The 11,593-nt window shown below is 44.1% G+C and overlaps 1 protein-coding gene across 1 annotated transcript in view; it reads left to right on the plus strand.

Annotated features, from left to right (window-relative positions):
* Positions 1-11,229, plus strand: part of LOC143020136 (uncharacterized) — an 18,579-nt gene extending 7,350 nt beyond the window's left edge. Inside the window, exons 4-6 of the mRNA XM_076176294.1 lie at positions 3,082-3,202; positions 7,794-8,019; positions 8,134-11,229. Coding sequence (XP_076032409.1) covers positions 3,082-3,202; positions 7,794-8,019; positions 8,134-11,229 — 3,443 coding nt within the window. The remainder of the gene's footprint in view (positions 1-3,081; positions 3,203-7,793; positions 8,020-8,133) is intronic.
* Positions 11,230-11,593: the final 364 nt, after the last annotated feature.

An 11,593-nucleotide genomic window follows, 5' to 3' on the forward strand; every position in this document is an offset into this window, starting at 1 on the left:
TCGTTCCACATTCGCATTTTTTTTTCGATTTTTCTCTATCTAATTGTCTACTCTTGTACAGAAAATATATCATACGCAGACACACACGTGCACGGGTGCGCGCAAACACACACACACACACACACACACACACACACACACACACACACACACACACACACACACACACACACACACACACACACACACAAATATATATCTATATATATATATATATATATATATATATATATATATATATATATATATATATATTTTTGATATATATATATATATATATGCAAACAATCACGTCACCGTGATACAAAAATGCATGTGTATATATATATGTATATATATATATATATATATATATATATATATATATGTATGTATATATATATATATATATATATATATATGAATGAGTGTGTGTGTGTATGTGTACGTGTGTGTATGCCTATCTTACTCTCACTCTCATTCACTCTGTATGTGTGCGCGCGCGTGTGTGTGTGTGTGTGCGCGCGCTATACATATACATACACGTACAAGTACGTATACCTGTGCATACATACATGTACCTGTACATATTCATATGCATAAACACATACAGCTGTCCCGTATGCTTATATGCATAAGTCATTCACATACCATAGAGAAACAAAATCCGACGGACAAATACCAACCTCAAGGTTCGTAGCTCAGCTACAGTTATTCCGTTCGCTAACAAGGGAGCACCACGGAATTGAACGAAATACCCAGTTCACGACAGCTAGAACAGAAAGAAAACTAACACAAGATAGGGATGTGGTTATTTGATATGGGTTACATAACCCTTTCTGTACCTCAAGGATGTGTCAGGGAAGTGAATGAAATCATTTGACGGCAGATGAGAGGAAAAGGACAGGGTCACCCGGAAGGGAAGGGTCAAGTCGAGAGTAAACACGTAGACATGGCGTCGGCATGTCAACAAATCCTCATGTCTCGACTGCTGAGTCAATTCACTCGAGAAAGGGTATTGTACGATGAGGCCTGAGAGTTGAGAAAATTTTTTAAACGGGTGGAGGGTAGGAGGAGGAGGAGGAGGAGGAGGAGGAGGAGGAGGAGGAGGAGGAGGAAGAGGAGGAGGAGGAGGGGTGGGTGGGTGGGGGGAGTGAAGTCGGGAGTGGGGGTGATGGGGAACAGGTCAAAGGAATTTGAGAAGTTGAGCAACGCGATGACACGATACACGGCGGCGAGTGTCCTCTCAAAGTGCTACTTTCAGTGTAAGAAAAAATAATGAAATCTTATGCATGTCACTCACGTGCTCAAGCTGAAGTTTAATAACATTCATGCCAACTACACTTGCTCTTGTTCGTTTGATGACGCGTTTTCTGTGACGCTCGAGGAGTCTCAGAGTAGACGGATTCCGCCGATCGTCCCTGACTGACTCGTCGAAGACTTTGCAAGGGCATTGTCCCTTCCTGCTGCGTCATATCCCAATGACATACAACCTTACCAAGCCGGATTAAACAAGCGTGGTCGGGTACAGAGGCTGTATCGCCCCCCAGGCCAGCAGTCCTGCACTAGACCCAAAGGTTGAGCACAGGATGAAACTTCTTATTTTATCGCTGGAGTGTTCTTCCATGTCTCGAACACTGATGATGCCTATGTAGGCGTCATGAGGTGCAAGCTACACGAGGATACCGACGTCAGCGTCTCGATTATATATATATATATATACATATATATATATATATATATATATATATATATATATATATATATATATATATATATATATATACATATTGTAGATGTATATGAGGTATCCTCGGATTCTGTGAACTGGTTTGATCACGCTCTCTGTGTTTATCATTACTCAGAGTAAAAGAGAACAAGTAATACAGCAGTGACTTTATATCTAATAATGCAAGTAGTGTGATGCAGCGTACGTATGGCAGCCGATGCTGCGCGCGAGAATTTTACTCGTAATGAAGTGGTTAATGAATGTGTTGGCGAAGCCGCTCAGATCTTTCCAGTTTGCCCTTGTCGGCTGTCTCATTCCTGCTTCTCCTAATTCCGGAACACCGTTTTCTTCAAGAATGACCACCTGGTATTTTCTTCTGATAGGTACCAAAATTGTCTCTTAGACTACTTCAGAACACTTTATGGAATCTCCATTCGGGTAACAGTACAGGAGTCGAATCCTGTTCAAACCATTCTTTGGTTCCTATCGAGTCATAATTGCTTGGTGCTAATGGACTTGTACAAGGCTGACAGCATGTGTTACCTTTCTCGTTCACTCTCATTCTCGATCAGTCAACTCAACTTGCTCATTGAACAGAAAATCGTACATATATGGTCTTTATAATCCGCCTAGCCTGATGGAATTCTTGGTACTTTAAATCCAAATATTTTTGAAACTTCGAAAAAATCTTGAAATCACTCGAAGAAGCATAAGAATACTTTGATGATGACCTTGAAGATCAGGTTATGGGTTTGATGGTGGTGAGGAAGCCACAACAGGCTTCCCCTGACTTCACTCTCAGTCTTCATACACGCTCCCTTAAGTAGTCCTGTATTTGACACCGTCAATTCAAATAAGCCCCTACGGCAGGTGTTCCTAAAGCAGTGCCTCAATTACCCCTGGGGATATCAAAACAGGTTCTTGGGGGTATCGAAAAAGGCATCCTGAAAAATGCATTTTTTTTTTTTTATATTAAGAGTTGTACATTATTCATTTACTTACTCAATACAAAATAAAAAGTCCATACAATTCAGCTGTTTGTTTATAACCGTCCTGTTTGTTCTTTTGTACTTAAATCAAAAGCTAAAAGTTGAGAGTAGCAGGTTGATGCTAGAGAGGAGGTATCAGGTTGACTTGGAATTGAACTTTGGGTATCGAGACTTAACAACTTTAGGAACCACAGAACAGCATAAGGAACACTTGTATATCGAGGTTGAACAAATAAACTATATTAGAAAGGAAATATATTACCTAAACTTGATATAACAGACACAACTGGCGTTTAAAGATGAGTATCTAATGTAATAGTGCTAAGGTGATACGCCCGTGTAACCTGTAAACATGATCAAATTTATCTGAAATTCTCCACACAGATTATTTGGATAAATACAATCAAGGGAAAGATCATAGTGACATAAGAATAGGTCCATGGAGGAACAGGTCCATGGAGGAACAGGTATCAAAGGGAAATGGGGAGGAAGAAGTTATGAGGATGTCAGTCTACATCTTGGGGTTGTGAAAGCGTCTCAGTCTACATCTTAGGGTTGTGAAAGCGTCTCCCCAAGTGGAGTGTAGGGCGTTTAAATCTCCCCTGGTAGAAGGTATGAGTTGGGGGTGTCTTGCTGTAAAATTAAATTGAACAAGATTTCTGACCAACGAAGAGAAGAGTATAGAGAGCATATAGTAAGTGGGCTATGTATGAGGAGCTTAGCTGTGATGGTTTGAAAGGGTGTGTGAAGTGTATATAATAACGATGAGCTACCTGGTTTGGCTTGAGGAGGACGAGATAGTAGACAGATAAGAGTATTATTTGTTAAGTGAATCATTGTACGTTTACATAGTTGTTTCTTGCAAGCAAAGTTAAGTTCAAACTGTCGGAAATTTCCCAATCTAGGATGAACCTTCGACAATTCCATTGTAGGATCGGGTGCATTAGTGTTGTGAGTTTAGGTTGCATGTCCTCAGGGGTCCTTCAGTGTGTATGGATGTAGACGAGTCATGGAGCTGGATGATTGTTTGGTCCTTTGGGAGGTGGTATTTTCATGGAGAGTCTGGATTCGAACTATGGAGATAAGGTGCTTAAGGATGACCTATAATCATTCATTCCAATCGGATATGTGGTTACTAAGAGGTCTGTGGAACTAATGCGAGTGCGTGTCACGGCGTCATTATGCTCTGGTTTATTTTCTGATCGGGAGCGGGGTTGCTTTTGTGGATCTGGGGCATGTGATTGGTGTAATGTTGTGCTTGATTTCAGCTTGGATAGTATTGGGTAACGCAAGCTCTAATGGCTAGAGAGGGTGGAAGTGAAGTGTCTCGAGCAATGTTCCCTCTAAACTGCAAGGTTGCGCGTTTGCGCAGTTGCTGTATTGCTGCCGCGTGCCTCAAAATAGTGCCATTCATTTTGTTTTATGAATTAATATTGCTTTATACACCCTATATTTCAATAGCATACTCAACATAAAATAACCTTTTTATCGAATGTGTGTGTTGGACAATTTGCACGAAATCTTGAAAGTCAAGCAATAGCTTTGAAAAAAAAAAAAAATCTAAGCAGGAAAAGCTCCGCTCAGCGGTTCTGAAAAAATAGAGGGAACGTTGGTCCGGAGCGTTTAAGATGGAGTCACTTTCGTGGCGCTTTTGAAGTGAAGAGGACACACATGTAGTACTGAGGGGGACTGAAGAGTAATTGTGTGGATAGGAGGGGGGTAGGAAGAGGTGAATTCATAGTGAAAGAACGTCGTTGGTGTGTGGTAGGACGGGGAGGACTATAAAGAATGTAAAGTTGTGTGACCTGTCCTTGTGTTATATATCTGACCTCGTTTGGTAGGGCTGCCGGGGCAAAGTGCCGGGGTGAAGGTCGCGCCGGGGTGGGGATCGTGCCTGGTTGCCGGGTTGTATTACTTCTGTGTATGTAACTTCAGACCTGGGCATCGTCGATCTCACTTAGATTAAGGTCTCTCGGGGCAGAGGATTTCGTGTTCAGAGTGGCACACGTCCAGCACCATGAAGACGCTACGTGGTCTTGATCAGTTTGAGGTGTTGGCAAGGGATATCATGTGTGGGGGCCAAACACTGAGCAGATGTGAATGCTAGAGGGCAACACAGATGTTTAATATGTCCGAAGTGGAGCCAACTGAAACAGCAAATTGGGCTTAGGACGTGCCTTCCTTTGTTGTATCTCAAGTATCCAACGTAAGGGAAGGTTAGGAGTCGGAAATAGGTTCATTACAAAGGATAACAAAGGAAGAGCATACCCATAGGAGGACTTTTGGTCCATAAACAGGTCGGATGGTATGAACAGGAAGGTTAGGAGCCGGTAATAGGTTCATTACAAAGGATTACAAAAGAATAGCATACCTATAGAAGACCTTCTGGTCCATAACCAGATCAGATGGTAGTTAAACAGAGATTAATGAACACGCGAACCAAACAATTGGCAGGTACAACAACATATTGCTTAGGTGTTTATCTAAACGAATCTAACCGTACTACATTGCACTGCCTCTGCAGGAAGTTTATTCCATTCATTAACTACACGGTTGGTAAAGTTGTTTCTACCCACTCCCAAATTAAATCTACGTCCTGACACATTGAAACCATTATTTATCGTATGATTCGTATTCAGACTGAAATTTTCATCACTTTTGATGTTGTCAAATCTCTTTAGAATCTTGAAAACCTGTATCAAGTCACCCCTGAGTCTACGTTTTTTTAGGCAAAATAGATTCATACGTTTTAGTCGGTTTTCGTAGGGGAGTTAGGATCATTACACCGTGGATATGGATTACTCTTTGTCCTAATAATTCTTTTATGAATTCTGATTCTGATCAATCCCGTAGCCGTTGGATGTTTACAACTCCCATCCTGATATTGAGCATAAGAACATGAGAATGGAGGAGACTGCAAGAGACCATAAGGCCTACACTAGACAGTTCCATGTCCATTACCACCTTTCATCTCTATCCATAAATTTATTCAATCTTCTCTTGAAACAAACAATTGTTTCAGTGTTTGCTACATGGATACTAAGTCTACATGTGGTTCATCCTGGATTTGTACACCAGAATGGGTTGAGAGGGACTTCATTCTCTTACTCTATTCTAGATTCTAGTTCTAATATTGATGATCAATTTGACTGGAAGCACCACCCTTGTGCTTTCGGCTCACGCCCACATATGTACAAACGTTTACACACGCTTTTTCTTCGAGTAAAATTCAATTCATATCTAACTTTTTCTCATACTACATCTTCTCATTTCAGTTTACCACTCACTAAAAAATTTCCCGTGTTTCTACCTTTCTCTACAACTGTGTGTGTGTGTGCAGTGCTCGACAAGGATGTACGAACGGTTAGCGAGAATGAGTGACGAGGAGTGTTGAGGACTGTTTTTGCTGAAATGCATTATTTTTTTATATAAAATTGTGCATTTCAGCAAAAACAGTCCTCAACACTCCTCATCACTCATTCTCGCTAACCGTTCGTACATCCTTGTCGAGCACTGTATGTGTGTATGCCTGTACTGAAAACACATTTGCACCTGTCTCTTTTTGTCAGCAATAAACAGCCCTTCTGTCCTTGAAGACAATATTGCATTAAAAAGGTGGAGACATGGATTTGGTAAAGGAGATATTCAAGGAAGGCATTAGAATGTAGGAATAGAAGAAATGAATAATTATCGACATTAATTTTTCGAGTGGGAATTATTCTCCAATTTCAAAAGAATTCCACGTGGCTCTGGTCCATAGAGGAGCTTCTAAAGTCCTTAAAAATATTGGCTACATAAAACATGCAGTGCATACCTCATGAGAGGAATTGTTCTATAATCTATATTCCAACCTTTCTTCATATTTTTCCTCGACCTGTATCTGCAGATGTGGTCGAGTTCTTTGTGCATATTCACACGCTTGTATGTTTGTGTATATATTATGACGCTTGCACTAGTTTCTCTTCCTCCTATTTTCCTTTTCTACCAAATTTATAGATATTCCTGCTTTAAACTAGACTTCTGTACATTTTTTTCTACCAAATTTATAGATATTCCTACTTTAAACTTTTGCTGAATATGATTATTCTTTTCTTCTTCTACACTCATTACTTTGTAACTTAAATGGATTTTCACACTATCATTTGATATTCGTATTCTTTCTCCTTCAATTTACATAAAATTAATCCTTGTGTATCCGAATATTATATCTTTCATGTACACTGTAGCAAATTCCTAGACTTCTGGACATTTTCTCTTTTATTTTTGATTTACTTCGCATAAATATTTATGTATCCGAATATTATATATTCCTTGTACTCTATAGCAAATTCATAGACTTCTATAAGTCTATTTTTTACTTCTAATTAGCATTAATACTTATATATCCGAATATTATATTATATATTTCCTATACTCTAGCAGATTCCTAGACTTCTGTACATTTTCTTTTTTGCTTTTGATATACTTTGCATTAATACTTATATATCCGAATATTATATATTTCCTGTATCAATTCATATACTTCTGTGCGTTTTCTTTTTTACTTTTAATTCAGTTCGCATTAATACTTATATATCCAAATATTCCCTGTAATCTCCAGCAAATTCCCAGACTTCTGTACATTTTATTTTTTGCTTTTAATGTACTTCGAGTTGATATTCATATATCCGAATATTTCCTTTACTTTGCAGCAAGTTCCTAGACTTTTGTACATCTTTTTTTGCTTTTAATGTACTTCGAATCAATACTTATATATCCGAACATTTCCTGTAATTTGCAGCAAATTCCTAGACTTCTGTACATTTTCTTTTTTTATTTAAATGTACTTCGAGTTAATACTTATATATCCGAACATTTCCTGTACTTTACAGGAAATTCCTAGACTTCTGTACATTTTCTTTTTTGCTTTTAATGCACTTCGAATTGATACTTTATTTTTTGTATGACGTTGCAGGACACTCCGAAGTCTCGAGTTAATACTTATATATCCGAACATTTCCTGTACTTTGCAGCAAATTCCTAGACTTCTGTACATTTTCTTTTTTTGCTTTTAATGCACTTCGAATTAATTCTTTGTTTTTCGTATGACGTTGCAGGACACTCCGAAGTTTCCTGTCGCCTCCGCCGGAGCTTCCGGCAGGGATGGGTCTCAAGTGCGATAACGACGACGGATATACCTTCCGGCTCTCCCAGCTGGATGAGTCTGTGTACTCGGACACAGGCACCGTCTCATCCACGTACAAACAGCGGATCGACTCCCTCTTCCGCGACAAACGCCGCCAGGACAGCCAGCTCCACTTCAATAACACAAGACCCTCGCCCGTGCCTCCTCCTCCCCAACAACAGCAGCCACAACAACAACAGCTCCACAACCATCACCAACAGCAACATGTTGTTCGAGCCGTAAGCAGCGTTTCTCCGAACCCTGTCCAACAGGAGATCGAGCGAATGTTCGGAGGTCGAGACGAACGCCAAAGAGCCTTTCATGACGTCAGGTCAGCCGTCCAGGCGCAGATCGAGAGGCTCTTCGCCGACGCCACCAGCGACCCTAATACTACCAACAACCTCAAGAGAACCCACCCAACGAAGACGCCACCGTTGCCGGTCAGGTCCGCCGAGCCTCCGCCACCTGTACCCATCATCCCACCTCCTCTACACCTGAAGGAAGTGTCTCTGACGTCATCTGCCGTGACGGCGCCGGTGCCAGCCCCGCAGCGCTACCGGCACTGCGAGTCTCCGCCCCCCGCGCCGAACGGGAGGGGTAGCGTCAGCGGGAGCAGTGTTTGGAGTACAGGAGGCACGAGCCGCAGTAGTCTCAGTCCCAGCAGCGACGGCGGGAGCGTCAAGTCCAGCGCGTCGGCCGCCACAGGTACTCGGCCGCCTTCCTCCTCCTCCTCCACATCCTCCTCCGCATCCTCCCCCGTCTCCACCCCCCACGCCCCCTCCGCCATGAAGTACCGTGTGGATTACCTGGGTGCTCTGCAACTCGCCGAAAGGGCGACGAGCCTCAACGTGCTACAGGTTCCTCTCAAGGATATGTACTACAAGTATCGCTTCGGGATCTCGAAAGGGCACAAACCGCACTCCAGTACCCTTCAGATTACCGAGGCAGGGCTGAAGATCGCTAACGGCCCCAATGGGAGCGACTTGGTCAACCCTTTCCCCACCATCGCCGTGTGGGCAGCCGTAAAGTTGGTAATCAGGAAGGAGATGGGAGAGAGAGGGCATGTGGTCCACACCTACGCATTCCTTCCTCTCATCTGCGATCCAGAGGCTCAGGACAAGTATTCGTTGTATCACCCGCTGAACGTCACAGACCCCAACGTCATGGCGGGTATGACACATCCGCCTATGTTCGCCTGCGTCATGAGAAAGGTAGGAGTGCCCAAAGTCCTCGAGTGTCACGGGTTTGTGTGCCAGTCCGCAGAGGATGCCATCGTCATCGCGGCTAATCTCTACCAGGCTCTTCTGGAGAACATGAAGACCGAGGTTACTAACGAGCTCAGCGACCCTCGAGATGACGAGAGGACCGTGATGAGCGACAGTGAGATGGCTCCCGTACGTCCTCCTCGAAGGAAGAGAAGTTCCTCCACGTCGAACAACCACCTTGAACGAGGGAAAGACTCGCCACGTCTTCGGCGAGCGAACAGCGAGGATCTCCTTCAGACACACATTATCATGGAGGACCCTATCAGAATGAGCAAAAGGCGGCTGAAGCGGTCTATAAGTGACCGTAACTTTAGTGGAACCTTCCTCGGGGACTCAGGTGATGTGTACACTAAAGTCGCACTTCCTCGAAGTAAATCTTTCATGAACGTCACCAACAAATACAATTTCCAAGATCTTATCGATGACGTGAAACGCAAAACAGGTCTCAAGAGTGTAGACGATCTCCTCAAACAAGTCATAAATCCCAAGGGCATGTCCTTCAGCGAGATGGACCCTGACCAGAGGGAGATCCTTCTGAAGTTGGCCCTCACGCTATCAAAGGACGAGATTTACCAACGTTCTAAGAGCATCCTGAGGAAGCAGCGTGGTCGAACTACAAGCGTCATGAGCCTAATCGACAGCGACAGCGACAGTTCAACGATCTCCTCAGTCCTGAGGGCCACGAAAAGGTCCTTCTCAAGATTAGGTTCCAGGGCCTCCAGCCTTCAGTCCTCGTATCTGAAGGACAAGTCTCCTCTTCGGAGACTTGTGAGTAGCAAGAAGGGCTATTCCTTCGAGCGCGTACACCAGGATAACAGCAGAGATAGGGAGAATGACTTCTCCCATTTTTTGGAACAAGGGGGAAGTGGAACATCCAAAGGAAGGAAGATGCCCAAAACTCCAATGCCCAAGAGAAGCTCCTCCCACAGCGAGCAGAGTTATTTGTCCTGTAGTGAATGTGGTTACGACAGTGAATGCTCCAGCAAGTGTTACTGTTCCCTACCCCCCCGGAGATCTTCTCCCTCTTCGAGATCTCACCGTAGTGTAACAAGTTCCCAAAGCAGCTCAGTGAACAATAATCGCAAGGGAAACCATGACCATAGCGGCGTGCTGCATCAGAACGGAACTATGAACAACAACCCTTGCGAGTGTGATACTGAGAGTTGTGCGGAGAGCGAAAAGTGCTACTGTTCCCTGAAGCGAGTCAAGAAGGACGGACTCAAAATGTACGAGATCAACCTCGATTCAGAAACGGACACTAACACGGCGACGACGGGGCGCAGCAGTGACTACAAGAGGCACTATGGCTCCCAGTCGAATCTCAGTGACGTTGGCTCGCAGATGACCTCCTGGCAGCGAATGCCCAACACCGGAGGGTCCTCCAGCAGCGCCAACAGAAACAAGAGCTCAGCATCGTTCCTCACCGAACAGAGCAAGAGCAGATCGGCCGGGACGGTGTTCTCTCTCCATCCAGAGGCCATGAGGAAGAAGAGTCTGTCCTCCAATTTGTCCAGTGACTCGGAAGCTTCCGTTCTTCAGCAGCGGACGTCCTCCGGAGGCTCGGGTTACCACAGTCAGGACAGCGGGAGGCGAAGAGAGTCCGGACTCCATACCGGAAGCACAGAGTCCCTCCTCAACTCACCTCGTCTCCGCCGTCACCCTTCCGGGTCCATGGGTTCCGGGGGCTCAAGAGGCTCTCGAGGGTCCGGGGACTCCCGGGGAAGTAGCAGCGATGGGATTGTTATCGGAAACGGGTCCCAACGATCCCGCGAGTCCCGGGGATCTCATGTCTCCAGCAGCTCCCAACAGAAGATCCTCCTGGTCTCGGCGGTGGATCCCAGCGGGAAGGTTGTGTACAGAGGAGCTTCTCAGAAGCAGCAGAGGGAGGGGAGCGACACCGCCTCCATTCTGTCCATGAAGAAGACGGCCGAGATCGCAGCCCTCTTCTCCGAACTCAAACTTAACCAGACGACGGACCTCATCGACCACTTCAACGTCTCGGCCTCGGAGTCTGAGGATGATGCCTACTCCTCCATGCAGGCCAACAACTCCTTCCTCTTCTCGGACTCCAACATCGAGAACTCGCTCGGGTACCTCCCGTGAATGGATGTGAGGTGACGCGTTTGCTAAATATGGAAATGTGTTCGTAAATCATTAATCTAAATACGTGATTTCTGAAGTGTGATATGGAGTACAAGACAATTCTGGTACACCATGTAACATAAATAATAATAAAGACGTAAGTGTACGACTAGAAAAAGAAAATGCAAATCTGACAAAACAGAAGTTATTCTAAATAAATGTTGTGCGTGTTTCGTGTGAATTAGTGGAAAAATTTCCAAGTTTGGGGCCAAACAGATTGAAAAGCTGAACTATAATGAGCGAAAACGATGCTGGTCGGGCCCGCTGGCTGAACAGTGGAATTTTGGCCTACAATTGGGCCCCTACGGCTATGAACAATTGCCCT

This window comes from Oratosquilla oratoria, chromosome 39, assembly GCF_046742065.1.
Source record: "Oratosquilla oratoria isolate Oo_2021 chromosome 39, ASM4674206v1, whole genome shotgun sequence".
Classification (NCBI taxonomy): domain Eukaryota; kingdom Metazoa; phylum Arthropoda; class Malacostraca; order Stomatopoda; family Squillidae; genus Oratosquilla; species Oratosquilla oratoria.